Below are 15,758 nucleotides of genomic sequence, written 5' to 3'. Positions count from 1 at the left end.
GTTCTCGGCTGCAGAGGCCTTCCAGAATGGCCTCTGACTGCGAAATGCAGGCCAGAGCTCCATTCTCAGCTGCAGAATGAAGCTGCTCCTTCGACCACAGAAGAAGTGGGCCGGCGAGACAAGTGTTGATCCATAGGAGCCTGGTTGCAGTGGTAAGCTCCACCCCAGCTTGATTTTTAGGCATGCGCCTCACCCCAAAACTAGGGCTTATTTTTGGGGTAGGGCTTATATTAGGCCCACCCCAAAAATCAAGCTAGGGCTTATTTTCAGGGTAGGTCTTACTTTCAGGGAAACATGGTAGTTTCTCAAGAGTGATTATACACTGTAATACAGGTAGTCCTCAAGTTACAACAGTTCATTTAGTGGCCATTCAAGTTACAATGGCACTGAAAAAAGTGACCTATGACCATGCTTTTTTTGTTAAAAAAAAGGTATTGGAACTCACACACGTCATACAACCCCCCTTGCCTATCCTACAAGGTTTACCTTTGTAGTTGAAAAAAAAATCCTTCAATTTTTAATGTATCTAAAAGACTAGGATTTTGTTCAAGGTAAGTTAATACTATTAATGTTACCATGCAATATGTGGCTTTAAATTACAAGAAGGCATTTTATTAATCTTTTGGGACATTTACCATTGGCATACCCATTTAGTTTAATGAGTGGAAATGTCAGCTTTCTATGTGGAATAAAATTGGCCCAATAAAACAAAATTTGGTTACTTGTAAAAGATTGAATTATTTTTAAGAAGTTGTCAAACAAGGTGGAAAAATTTACATTTGGAGTTTAATATGGATATTGACTTGAAACAAATTAAAGTTGAAACTTTGTCAGTGAACAGATTACTTTTAAGTTAAACCCAATTTAATAAATAGATCTGATTAAACCTCATTCTGTAAGTCTACCTTTACATCTGACCAATACATAATTAATATATATTATTATTAATAATAATAATACATCCAAATCACAAGACATTGGCTTTATTCTTATTCTTCCCCTCTGCAGTTTGAATATAAAGTATAAAAGACTAAAAAGAGATTTTCGTAGACATCCCAGTCTTTGAACTACCCAAGGAACTGAAACAGCAAAGTTTTGCTGTCGGGCAAACTTCCACACCAGCCGCCATTCTTTCCTCTCGCTTTGCCTCTTTTTAACCTCAGACCCCACCATCTGTAAGGGAAGGCAAAAGCTCACTCACCCTCTCGTGAAAGATGGCCTCCATGTTTATGTGTCTCCTACCATCACCATCGGCTTCAACACCACATGGTCCGACCCAGCCAATCAAGCCACACTCTGGCTGTGGTGCTCCGGCACCTCATGGCTCCTCCTAGAGGAGGCAGACAGCGCCAGAGGGGACCCCGCTCGCACCGTACCACCAGCGGGGCATTTTCAAAAACAAACAAGGATAGGAAGGGAAACAATAGGAAAAGAACGCAACTCTGGAAAATCCATCAAAAAATGGTGTCGGAACTTCATTCTGGTGCATTCTATGACAAAAAAAGCCCTGCCTATGACCATTTTTCACAGTCATGATCACTGCAGCATCCCCATAATCATGTGATCAAAATTCAGATACTTGGCAATTGGTTCATATTTATGACCATTGCTATGTCCCAAGATTCATTGTTCACCTTTTATAACTTTCTGATAAGCAAAGCCAACAGGGAAACCAGATTCACTTAACAACTAAGTTACTAACTTATCAACTGAAGTGATTCACTTAACAACTATGGCAAGAAAAGGCATAAAATAGGGAAAAACTCACTTAACAAATGTCTCACTTAACAACAGAAATTTTGGGCTCCATTGTGGTCATAGGTTGAGGGCTTCCTGTAGTTTTTGAAGACCAAACTCAGATTCATAGAATAAAAGGCCTGGAGGATTCCTTAGAGAGCATCTAGCCCAACTTCCTACCTTTGCAGGAATTTGCTCTTAGAGTAAGTGAGTTAATAAGTTTGCTTATTCTCTGAGTCAGTCTTCTCCAATTGGGGTTATATCCAAATATGTGTTCTTCAGCTCCCCAAACTTCTTTTCTAACTTGGGAGGGGTGGGAGATCAAGGTTGTGAAAGGCTATTCAAGGACATTAAAAACATTTCCAATGGATGACAAAATGATCATAGCAACTTACCATGATTTTTCCTAGGATGTTTTTTTCCTAGAAAACCTATCCCACATCCCCTTTAAAACTATTTTCTAGTGCCCCTGACACTATCAACAAATAATAGCATAAATGCACTTACAGCCATTTAAGCTATCACAAGGCATAGAATCACAGAATTGTGTAGCCTAACCATACTGAGCCATCACACAGAGAGAGACAAATCCTTCCTCTCAACAATATTCTGAGAAGAGAAGCCATGATGTTTTCTCTTCAAAAGATACAAGGCAGGGAATCATGAGTTCAGAGATGGGGTAGCCTTCAGGTCCACTGGAAGACTGGAACTTCTTTATGACCCACAACCCACCCTTCTTTGGCCATTTCCTATACTTTCAATGTCTGTGAATGTTTTTTCCCCACGTGTATCGTAAAATAGTCAAATAGCCAATTTAATTCCAAGGAAAAATGGAATCTCACAAAAACCAAAAAAGCATAGGTCTATCACCCAAACCCTGTAGCGTGATACTAATATGTATGGGACTCACATGTAGCCTCTAGAACAAATGCGCCCTCTAGGTTATATCTCTCTCTGATTTTACTCCTTGACCTCCCAGATTGACTGAGGGATTTATGTGTAAACCACTGTTTAACCGCTGGAACTTCATCCGATCTGCACACCCAAGAGTTACAGGTTTCAGAGTCACAGTGCTTTCTCAGATCAACACTCTACCAACCCCTTTGAGCAGAACCAATTTCAGATGTAGTTGTCATTAAAAAAAACAAAAGCAAACCATTTCGTAGGAAGACATTGCTTCACATTTGTAAGTGGCAGTCACAAACAAGACTAGATCATATGTAAAAATTTGAAATTTATTATTACTTCAGGATAGTTTCAAATGTCAAACCTGAAAACATCTGTTAACTGGCTGAAAGGGTAAGCAAGGATAGGCAAAATGGTGTCTCCAGACACCAACATAACCAGACACCATTGGCTCCCTACCTTACCTCAGTTTTATGGAAACACTTATCTTCATTGGCATGTTCCAAATGTGAAATCAGTCCCAAATATTGCTTAGTATAAACAACTGTCACCATCCAAGAACTACTCAACTAACAACTGAATGGTGGCATCAGATTAAGTCTCGGTTCAGAAGTGCACTGAATGGCTATCCTCTTCATATGATATGGAAAAATAACCATAGGCCTCCGGCTGCTCTCCCAGTGTTAAAATATGAATACCATAGTTCTTGCTCCTCAGAGAACCCATAACTGGCTTTGGCTTTGAAGAAACAGATCACAACGGGCTGCTTCTGCCTGAACCACATAAAGAAGATCATATGAACTGTTCCTGAGAAATTTGTTTCAAGAAAGACATTGGATATATCCAATGCAATACATTTTGGGGGTGTTTAGGTAGGAGATTGATTACCAAGAATTCATAAAAACTAGGGATTCTGCCATACAAGTACTTACACTTTCTCCTACAAAATGCTATCATCAATCTTCCCAATTATGGGTACACCATGCAATCGTTGTGCCAATCAAGATACACTTAAAAAATAAATAATTATATAAATTATCGGCATCTTTTGAAACCAAAATCTCTCTGAGGGATTATAATATACTAGAAAAGGACATACAAGCAAAGACATACAAGCAACATAAAATCAGGTATGTTGTGGACAGACACACAAATGGAGGACTGCATATAAGAAAGGTAACTTGCATGAATACAAAAGATTAGATGATGGAACCCTGACGTTTCTGAGCACTTCTTAACACCTGAGTCATTAGGTACTTACACATTCAGTGTGCACAGGATGTACGGCAAACAGCAAAGCCGCTAGGAGGGAGGATTTGGGGACAAAGTTGAGCCTTCTTCCTTTATTGGTGTAGTGCAGCCCACCCAATAATATTGAGAAGACATCAACAATTAAGACAGAAATAATACAATGGAGTATTATATTGATGATATGAAAGCCCAATGGGTGGAAGCCTCCAGCTAAAAGGTAATTAATCCTATGCAAGGGAAGACAAAAAGAAAACAGTGAAGTTAAAAATAGGAATAAATGAAATTAGAATATGTTAAAATAATCCAAAAGTGTGCTTTAGGTGCAGAGATGGCAGTGCCTGTGTAACTTAGTATAGAGAGGAGATACTGAAGGAAGGTGACAAACAGGGATGCAAAAAGCAGGCATCTTATCACTTGGCCTACCAACTAGCACCCCGGTTTGTGAAGCATCAGAGAGTAGGAAACAAGTTCTTCTCAACCCAGAAATAGAAGATCCTTTTTAGAGTTTTTGTTCCTTTCTTCTTTTTCACATGCTTTCCACTTTTCTTTTCTTCTTCCCCAACCAGTGATTCAACCTGAGTTCCAGAACAGTTTCTGAACCACTGTACCAGGGCAACATTAAAATACTAGCAATCAAGAAGAATGGTTTTGAAGCCAACTGAATACATAAATGGTACACCATGTGTCCTGCATGCCAAAGCTCTCAAATTTAATCCTTGGCAACTCCAACTAGGAGTGGAAACCTTGCCCCCATCCAATATATAGCAATATGGCACTTTGAATGGAAATGCTGCTATAGTTATTTACTTATTTATATTTATAAATAAATAAGTAACCTTTCCTTGTTAGATGCTTATATTGGGACTTATCCCACTACCACCAATCCATGGGTTTACAAAGGAAGGCTGGAGATTACTCACTTCTTCCCCAAGAGGTTCTGAATATGTGGATGTGACAGCGACTGTACTATAGCGGACCATATATTCCAGTGAGAACTATAACACAATGGAGCCTTCCAGCCAAAAGAACAAGGCAAGCACCAATGAAACTACATGTTGTGTTAAAATGTTGCTAATATGGGTGTGGAAGCAAGCACAGTATACTTTCGGGGTTCTTAGGAATCTAGAAATGAGGCCCAAATTTTATTTATGAGATGTTTCTGACTGTAACAAGAGACGTTATTCTATACTAGAATGGTCATGGTTGAGGAACACAAAATTGTTTTCACAGATTATGTATCCAGATGGGAAAATCAATCTATATTTACAACACTAAATGACTTTTTATTTCACTAAATAGACAGCATCTCAATAAATTTTATCCCCATTAATGACCCTCCTCCCAAAAGAAAGCAAACTTAAGGTAGCCTGAAATGTCTCACCTGAAAGTCAATACAGTAAGCGGTCGGTAAGATTTGTGGCTTGTATTGCTACTGAGTTTACTCCCCCAAAAATCATGATGCCATAGATCACCAAGTGGGGTATCAGCCCTTAGATCCTGAAAGAACAATGGTTATGAGATCATCGTGTCAGAATCTGAGCTCTGAAGTAAATCAAAAGAATTGTTCAACTGGGATTGTGCCCAGTAATGTACCAGTATATAACCCTTTAGAAAGTTCAATCACAACTTTTGGGTTGGAACAACAAACTATGAAACTTATTCAATGACAAAAAAAGATTCTGCCAAGTGAGCAATTTCATTCTTATTTCAATAAAACTTTTGGATAAGGTGGGGTAAAACACATTAGCATATAACTGACAGGGAAATAAATAATGTGAAATAACTTTGTCAATTCCACACCACCAGGCAAGGAAGGCAAGAGCATTCCAACTTAAGAGAGCTGTACCTACCCATGCAGTAGATCTGAGTTTTGATGAAAACTCTCCTCAGCAAGAATCGTCTAACTGAGGATAATAAAAACTGAGGATCTCTGGTTGGTTAGTTAGTCTTATCTTGATTTTCCCTGGAACCTCCAGAAGATCAGGTTGGAGGTAGAGTTCGTCCCCTGGGATATGCTAAAGTCTATCCACCGACAGGTCAGAAAAGAATTTTTGGAGGTCACTACTTCGTGGATGTTGACGACATCAGTAACTACCAAAAAAGCTTGAGAAGATCCAAGCATTCATCTACTATTACTGGGGTGCTGTGAAACCAACAAGAAGGAACATTACTGAGTAGCCGAGATGATATGTGAAAAAGGTAAGGATTCATTATGGCCAACATATTGCCTTTTTGATACACCCCTTTGCTTTCCAACAGATACCCCACAGCAGGAAGGCTAAGAATTATGTTAGATTTCATTTAATAATAATTTCTATAAAATAAAATCTTTGTGAGTATTCCCTGTGTATTTAATTATTTTCTTCTTCTGTACTGTTAAAAATGATAATTACCTGCCATCTCTTGAAGACATTCTGAGTTTACAAGGTATGCCTGTAATATTTATAATTAGCAATTGGGAGAAAGATGAAATAAATCGATTTGTTGGGATCCATGTGCTATATTTGAAAGCCTTAAAAAGTCTTAATAATTGTACAGCTTGATCCTAGCCATATTTATTCAGAAGCAAATCATAATTTAATCAGTGCATTTCATTGAGAGGTGAAGCACACAGAGCTGTAATTTCTAGGATTTCTCCCCCATATTAAATACTTCAGAGATAGCAGGAACATATTAATATATTTGTTCTGCGTTAATAGAAACTTTAGCAAAAAGCAGCAGGCAGTCTCATTACATCCATAAAGCAGAATGCAAACAATAAGAAATTATTCATGCATGCTCCCCTAAGTATTACAACACCCAGGAATAATTTATTCTACAGTTTATAACCATGGGCTTTTTCTTCATCTTAATAAATATGAAAATAAGACAAAGCAAACCAAAAGCTCAGAAAACAGACTGAAATGAAATTCTGGCATCAGTGGCGTTTGCACTGAACCTCCTGTTACTTTAAATAGGGGAAGGATTTTATTTGGACAAATAAGACAATGACCACTTCTGTAAAAATGCCTGTCTCGTTAAATATATATATATAAGTGGAAGTCAATCAGCAAACACTCTGTCATTAGATTTCAGTTTTAGTTAATGAGTGTCTACATCATATTCAATCTTTCTGAGTGTTGATTTGACAGGAAGCTAACTAACAAGTCTTATAATGCTTTAGAGATTAAAAATATCCATTGGCATATCCACTTTCAAGATCCAAAGTTTACTTCAACATATGGATTCTTTACAGGGTTTCTTAAGCTTGACAACTTTAAGATGTCTAGACTTCAACTCCCAGAATTTCCCAGCCAACTATGCTTCTTTTCAGTATGTGTGTCAGATCTGCCATCAAACTGCTTCAGCCCTGTTTTGCTTAGCTTTGATTGCAGTCTGTCATAAAATGTGGGGAGGGAGAATGGTAAGATAGGGAGGGGGGAATGACAGGAACCAGAGGTGCCATCCAGAGACAACAATGGCGAGATCCAAAGACCCAAGCCTGGGAATGGAATGCGAAATGTCCATCCAAAGAAATGCCAAAATGTGGAACTGTTACCAAAACACCTAATTTGAACGTTATTGGACACCATCATGATGACCAAGGGGGAGGGTCTAGGAGAAGGGAAAATTACTGGGGTTGTGCAGGAAATCCTAAGATCTGGCTTTGCTACACTGTAACTACTTGGCTTCAATAAAAAAATATCTTTCACTACAAATGGAGTTGAGGGTCTTTCTTTCCTGAATATCAAAGCTGGGACAGGTCTGATAATGCATAAAACAGCAGTACTATCCCTTAGATCAGGGGTGTCAAATTGCCGGCCCGCGGGCCGGATACATCATAGCGACACCGCGCCTACCCCATTGCCGGCAATGGCAAAAAGTCGCGATACGTCGCGACACATCGCGACACGTCACATGACGTTGCGAGTTTGACACCCCTGCCTTAGATGGACACTAGGTGCTGGTAGCAAGAGTTTACTATAGAGCACAGAATTTCAGACATGGATGTTTTGCAATGTTTGGCAATGGGTGAGAAGAGGATTTGTCAATTGGGGGGGGGGAGAGGAGACCTAAAAATATGGTATTTTATAGCACATGGAGCTATCCGCACCATTCTTCTATAAGAAAGCACAGAGCACAATCCTGAGGTACGCAATACAAATAGTTCCTGACTTACAATGGTTCATTTAGGGACCATTCAAAGTTACAATACTGGAAAAAATGACTTATGACATTTTTCACACTTACGACCACTGCAGCATCCCCATGGTCACGTGATTGAAATTTGGACACTTGGCAACTGGTTTATATTTATGATGGTTGCAATGTCCCGGGGTCATGTAATCACATTTTGCGACCTTCAGAGAAGCAATTCAATGGGGCAGCCAAAGTCACTTAACAACTGTGTTCCCAACTTAACAACTGCAGTGATTCACTTAGCTGTGGCAAGAAAGTTCGTAAAATGGAGCAAAACTCACTTAACAAATGTTTCACTTAGCAACACAAATTTTGGGCTCAATTGTGCCCGTAAGTCAAGGGCTACTTGTACTTTTTTGTTTGCTGGCTGAGAGAAATGTGCCACACACTTAGACACGGACTGTGTTCTTAATATATTTGTTGAATCTTGGAAATGATCTAGGGCAGGGGTAGTCAACCTTGGCTCTTTTATGACTCGTGGACTTCAACTCCCAGAATTCCTGAGCCAGCTGTGCTGGCTCAGGAATTCTGGGAGTTGAAGTCCACGAGTCATAAAAGAGCCAAGGTTGACTACCCCTGATCTAGGGAGACAATAATGGAATCTGCACAAATAATGACGAACAATTGATTAGTTAGGTGTTCTTTCTCTCGCAACTCTTCCTCTAATGCATATACTTTTTAAAGTATTTTAAAGATAAGGTTGAACAGGCTAAAGTTAAATCGTTAATAAATAAAACCATTTGACATCAGCCAACAATTTCAGAATATTCATAATAGAAGTTCATTTTCAGTTGTTCCTCTCTGTCTAGCATGTATGATGCCAAACCTCATATTATAGGGCTTAGACTGGTTGCTGGAATTTCTCAAACAACCTACAAAGTTGTCACTTTGTCAAAGCTTGTGCATCCCAAAGCATGTAAGAATACCAATTTTTATTGTGCCAATAAAAATGACATCAATCTTGCAGCTGATTTACTGCAGCAAAGCTTTATCCAATCTAACAACCAAGGAGTTGGTGTCAAGGGGTCAGGTCTTATGGATTTCCTGTCAGGAGTCCTATCCATAGAGGATTCTGATGCCAGGTAACTGAGTGGAGCCAAGTCTGCTGAAATAACTATTCCTAGTGTCTTTCGTCTTCTTCAGTGTATTCTTATTTTAAACATTATCATTTCAGTACTCTAGACATTTGATGCCAACCAGTTTCTTACTGAAACCTTGAATGGCCCCCAATGTGATAAAATGTTGGCCTTTCCAGAGTATTAATGGTAGGAAGAAGGGCCAATGGTACAAGATGTCCTCTTCCCTCTTCATACATAGATACCCTCAAACAGAGTAACACTATTTCTAGCCATTGTAATACTGTAATTAATAACTCAAGCATTGTTTGTTGCTGGAGCATCAGAAAAATTTATCGGTGGAAATCTGAATTATAGTCCAATTCATTTTATGATGGCAGGTGGTGGAATGCTACACTGATTAGGGCCCCTCTATCTAAAAAAAAAGACTTCTACCTTTTACATCTTTACTACATTCTTCTTATTAATATAGCAAAAAAAATCCAAGTAGTTTTGTCTGACAGATGCTGGGCAAATTCTTCCACTGGTTGAGTACTAGCGATACTCTAGAGTCTAGACATCTCTTTTCCTGTCAATTCCTTTGTAAACCAGAGGGAGCGGTGGGATCTCCGAGAAGAGAGAGGTTGCATGGGTCTGATCTGATCCAAAGTCTCAGCTGCTCCCTTATTCAAGTGACAATCAAGTCTTCAGATAGATCATGTAGCAGATCAACAGGAACAGCCCCCAGCTCCCTCTAAAGGTCATCCAGGTTGATTAGTTTCAGGAACAAACCAATCTAATGGGTACAGCCTTCCTGCAGTGGATGGTGGCACTAGAGAATCCCATGGAAATCAGGGGGTGATCTGACTATAACAAGGGAGACACTAAGAATTTGCCCATTTCATATCACGTAGCCACTGATCAGGAACACCTGATCCAGTATCACCACTGTCCCATGTCAGGCTCTGAATGACCTAGGATAGACCCATGGTCATCATGTTGGCCATGAATTCCAGAGCCAGCTCAGACCTCACTCCAAGAGAAGGCAGATTGAGATCCTCCAGAACTATACGTCTGTGGAACTCAACTGCCAACTCAGAAATGGAGTCAAGGAGTTCAGGTACGGAGGTTGCAGTGCAAAAGGGAGGCTGGTACAACACTCCAAACTGATCCCTAGAGCCCAACCTGGTGCAAGGGTGTGAAGGAGTTACTGGATGACAATCACCACATCCACACGGGACTAGGTCTCAGAGTCAACTACGGTATAGGGTTTGCAATGACCCGTATAAAGACTTTTTCGATTGGAAGGGTAAGGACCTGGTTCAGTCCAGAGCCATTATGTATGGTCCAGACGGGAGAGTAGTTACTAATTTAACGACTACTTCCTTCGGAATAATGTCTGGCTGGACCGTGAGTCATCGTCACCCGTCCCGGTCTGAAAGTGTGTCTATGACAATTCGCCACAGCCAACTTGCCACGACCAACTTACCATGGCCAAGTCATCACAGCCAATTTGCCATCGCCAACTCATTGTGGGACAACTTGCCATGGCTAATTCACCATGGCACAATTCACTGCAGGACAAGAGTTATACTAATATCAAAGAAATGGTGGCATAGATCATTAAAGAAAGGATGAAAAGGAGGGACAGAATGAAATGTGAATGGCAAAAATTAAAATATCGTTTAATTTATTTTAAATAATTGAATTGAATTGTTAAATTGTCCCGCAGTGAGTTGGCCACGGTGAGTTGGTTGTGGAAGTTGGTTGTGGTGAGTTGACTGCAGTGAGTTGGCTGCCACGAGTTGTCGCATTCTGCTGAAGGTCTACAGACAGTATACCAGAATAGAGTTCAAGGAGGGGACTGCAAAACTAGTATAAGACAATGGTTCCACATTCTCCGAGAGTGGCTTGCTACCTGTCTCCCACCACCCCTCCCCATGCACATCACTACCAGGATCCCCAAAATCAAGTCCACCAAGACCAGGGACCAGGAACTTCCCATTTTCCTCACCAGACATCCTTGGGAGGGGAACTGGGCACCCGAAGGTACTATAATTTCACCAGTAATCAGCACCATCAAGGTACCCAGCCCCCATTTCCCTATACACTATCTCACACTCATACACATTACCACATATTCATACAGATCAACACTCCCAGAAGGAGGAATTGGCCTATTCACAATAGGACTCCACAAACAGGTACAGCTTCCTACTTCCTTCTTTCTAAGGGCTACCCACAGGGTAGGCAAGTTGACCTCTGGGGGAAAGGGGGCCCATAGAAGCTTGCACCTTATTATAGCCCTCACCTGCCCAGCTACCACTCAAATCCCTGAGCCACAATGGCCAACAAAAGCACAGATATACAGGAAGGAACCAAGAAATGGGGAAGGACTCCATCAGCACAGCCTCAATGGAAGCCCCAGCAGTAGCAAAAAAGTGTCCAACAGCAGCACCCACCAAAAGCTGCTCCCCCAAAAGCATCCAGCAGCAGCGCACTCCTCTGAAAATACGAAACAGACTAGGAGCTGGAGCCCAATTAAAAAGAACTGCTGCCAGGTCCAGAATGCAACACCAAACATGGCTTGCAAAATGTGCCCGTAGAAACACCATAAAGTGGGGAGTGCAATAAAGCAGTAAGCAGGGCCATCCTCCAGAATGCACTGCTCTAGTCCAATCCAACCTGCTTCCAACTTGCAGTATGAACAGTCCACTCCCTCCAAGAAAGTACTTTAATAAAACAATCAATGCACAAGCATCTATAAACACACATGAGGACAGGCCAATTGCTCCCTCTCTTGCCGCCATCTTAAACTGAAAACTGGTCACATCTGGGTCCTGACTACGAAGTTCAATCCATCTTAACATTATTTTGAACAGGTCTGGGTTCTGCTACGCCAAAAACCCCCACTACTTCCATCTGCAACAACAGCTGGCTACCAGTTCAGCCACATGTGGCTTCAGCTTTCCTGGAATTTGTGGCGCCTTGCTTCCTTGTGACGTGAGGTGATAGAAATGCTTAGAGTGACGATGGAAATTGGCATACGGATAACTGTGGAGCAGGAGATCTGACAGCCACATCACCTTGGCATTCAATCTCGGCTGACAATTTTCATATTGATCAGAACACTTAGAACATATGCTTTAGAAGCAGTTGTGTGAATCTGACTTAACAAAAAACAAACAAGTCACAGGAGGCCAAGAATCCTGGGAACGCATTCGTCTAAAACTGTGCTCTTATTATAGGGAGTCTATCATGAAAAAAAAAATCCTGTTTTCCTTTCAGCTTGACTTAGCACACATTCATTAGACAAATTATGTGCATATGATTCTGTTGGATCAGAATCTCCACACTTGATTTTCAACAGCAGTCTTTGCGTTGCAGACTGCAACATTTGGCAAAAGACACATTGTTCTAATTAACACATGTTCAGAGAGAGGCACTCTGCCTCAAATGCTTTATTTGATCAAATGTTTGCCTTTCTACACGCAGAAAAGATAAATCATTGCTCCATGTTTTAAAACAAGACAAAACAGAGAGATGTGTATATGAGTCAGAAAGCCTCTGGAAGACTGTTTGAACTCCATGAAATTCAGTGACAGCTTGCATTACAATGCAGAGATTGCCCTGCGGGGATAAACATTGGCTGCTGTAAAAAATAAAGAACAAGGGCTAATTGCTGGTGGAGAAATCAAAATGGCTGAGAAAACTTTCAGAGTCCAAGAAGGTGAGGTGCTGTTTCTGGGCTCCTCAAGGAAAGGAAGCTATACAGGTGGTCCTTGTTTAATGATCACAAACAAATTCAATGAAGAAGCCAGTAGGAAGTAGGAAATTGGAAGTTGTGGTCACGTGAGGTCGTCATTCAATGTCCTGTGCAGTCCTTGATTAACAATGGTAACTGGGACTGCTGGGACTGCTGTCACTAATAGCATGGACATGTGGTGTTTTTTTTAATATACAACCATGCCCATTAACAACAGCTTTCCAGTCCCAATTAATGGAGTTTAATCAAATATCTTTATTACAGTCATACCTGTAGCTACATGTACCTCATCAAACTGAACAAGATTTTTTCTTAAGCTCTTAAGCCCTGAAGTGATTTAAAAAGGATATATTGGTTAAATGAAACCAGTGGTAGATCCAAATTTTGGAGATGGGGGGAGGGAATTGGTGGTCAGAGAAGGAAGTTAGAGGTGGACAAATTTCACTCAGACAGACCTCTTTTCAGAACACTTGGATGGGTGAATCAAATAATCCCTTCAAAAATATTTGGCATCACAGCCAAAGGACTCCCTCCCTGAAAGTAGTTCTACCCAAAACTAACCATGACTGCTTTTCCAATCTCCCCTTAGGGCACATTAGAGAAGAAGGAAGTTTGTTGATTTACACTTAAAACTGCCTGCATATTCTAAGATGCAGACAAACAAGTTATTTCTGGACAAGTGGCTGTCCAGTCTCTTCTTAAATGCCTCCAGTGATGAAGCAACCACAACTTCTGATGGCAAGCTGTTTCACTGGTTAATTGTTCTCACTGTTATGAAGTTTCTCCTTAATTCCAGGTTGTTTCTCTCTTTGATTAGTTTCCATCCATTGTTTCTTGTCCCATCCTCTGGTACATTCGAAGAAAAAATGGCCTCTATGACTTTGAAGCTCAATTTTGAAGCTCCAATGTATACAGAAAGCAGACAAGGTTTTGATCATGTGGCCATGATCATTATCTTGGCTTTTGTCTCCTACCCCAAAGATGACCAGGGTAGCAGCTGTAAAGCAGTGAGCCCAGGAATTGACAGTGGATAACTCGCAAAAACATGTATTTCAGAATGTGCCCACCCTTAAATTAATTCCTGAAATAAATTATTTAAACCATTTCTTTTCTCCTTCTTTATGAAAAGGCAATGCATACTTGTATTTTTTCTCTCTTAGCTACTTCAGGTGCCCTTTGGTCACATGATAGTGATTTGCATTTTTGCTGAAAATGTAATTTCCAGCAAAAAACAACCACTGTGAAAATAGTTCCCTTAATAACCACAGCATTCACTTTACAATTGGTGTTCGCTTTATGACCATCGCAAAAGTTTGTAAAACTGGGTTGATTACATGATGACCCATTTTACAACTGCTAACACTTATGACTACAATTGCCAGGTTCCATTATGGTCATAAGTCGAGGATTACCTGTACACTAAAAATACACTTTCACCATTATGGAATAATCAGGGATACAAAGACAGTACCACTCCTGATCTTATGTATATATTATCCTTATGTCATGCACATCTTTCCATCATTTGTAAAATGATTGCAGACCTACAAATTAGGTTTCAGGTGAATGATGTAATTTATACAAATTGATACACACCAGGAAATCAGAAAAAGAAATATAATGTACATAAAACCTATTATAAAACCCGAATCTCAATGTGTTTAACAAAGTATATTTGCACCACAGTTCTTTTTCATCTGAATGACTGAATGCAAAAATAACTCTACTTTGCAGCAGCTGTGATGTTGAAAGTAGAGCACAAATACAATAATTGGCCACGTTTGTCTTCAAGTACTATTTTATAACTTCTAATGCAATATAAAAATACAGTTTTAACTTATTTAAGGCATTTTCTTTTGTATTTTTTCAAATGTATACTCTAAATAAGTTATATTAAATTCAAGTGTGCTTTTTAATTAATCAGAGATGTATTCTAAATCTGTTTTCATCTGATTAATGTAACCAATTATTGGAAGCACACGTAAAACTGTAGTCCTTTTAAATTCTATTTACAACAATACATCACTAACCTTATTGTTGATTATAGCTTCAGAGTCATCAAAGACAAAATCTCCATCATAGCTGTTCACAAAGCAGATAATGGAAAAAAGTCCCACAATGGTTTTGGCCCAATATGGTGGAAGGGTCAAGAGTGGTATATCATGGTCCAGGTTAACCTCTCCCTGCGCCATTCTGCACACTTCTGGTTAAGAATGTGGAGTACCAACATTATGCTGGTTGTGAATCTAAAAGACATACAACATAAATGCGTAAAGAACCAACTCAACCCTGAGATACAAACATTCTCTTCTATCTGAAGCAAATCAACTTTAAAAATTCTTTTACATCTATTTACTAAAACGTACAAATATTTGGTAGTCTACTTGCTAACACACATAGATGGTACATCATTTGTGACATATTGGTAGTTGGGAAGATGGGGGCAATATGAAGAGAAAACAAAATAAAAACTCCTTTTCAACTGTATATAAATATGTAGTTTAAATGGCTTTAATACTCACTAAAGTTGTAATAAACAATAGCCTGATTAAATTATTGTAAACATTTTTTTGTAAATGACTCTTTGGCAAATGTCTGCATCCAATATTTAAAGATTTTGGAACCCAAACCCTATTTTCTATGAATCTAATTATTATTATTTTTTTCGAAAATGTAGATGACTGCCTATCTTAAACACAGGTAGTCCTTGACTTACCACAAATGAGCCCATTACAAGCCCATTACAAGCCCAAGAGGGGTTTGTAATGAATGCTGGCTGCAAAATACATTTTAAAATCGTCTTTCTTTTACTTTCTCTCTTACTCTGAGGCCCATCATCTCAAGGAAACCAAAAAAAGTTAACA

General features: G+C 39.6%; 1 protein-coding gene across 2 annotated transcripts in view; it reads right to left on the bottom strand.

Annotated features, from left to right (window-relative positions):
- TMTC4 (transmembrane and tetratricopeptide repeat containing 4) overlaps window positions 1-15,126 on the bottom strand; it is a 44,497-nt gene extending 29,371 nt beyond the window's left edge. For both annotated transcript variants that reach the window (XM_015818013.1, XM_015818012.1), the window contains exons 1-3: window positions 14,925-15,126; window positions 5,276-5,391; window positions 3,905-4,121 (exon numbers count right to left, since the gene is read on the bottom strand). In XM_015818013.1, the coding sequence (XP_015673499.1) occupies window positions 3,905-4,121; window positions 5,276-5,391; window positions 14,925-15,086 (495 nt within the window). In that variant the 5' untranslated portion in view covers window positions 15,087-15,126. The remainder of the gene's footprint in view (window positions 1-3,904; window positions 4,122-5,275; window positions 5,392-14,924) is intronic.
- Window positions 15,127-15,758: the final 632 nt, after the last annotated feature.

The sequence above is a fragment of the Protobothrops mucrosquamatus genome, unplaced genomic scaffold (assembly GCF_001527695.2).
Source record: "Protobothrops mucrosquamatus isolate PMUCROS unplaced genomic scaffold, P.Mucros_1.0 scaffold664, whole genome shotgun sequence".
Classification (NCBI taxonomy): domain Eukaryota; kingdom Metazoa; phylum Chordata; class Lepidosauria; order Squamata; family Viperidae; genus Protobothrops; species Protobothrops mucrosquamatus.
Note: the sequence above shows the minus strand (reverse complement) of the source record. Positions and strands in the feature narration are given on the sequence as shown.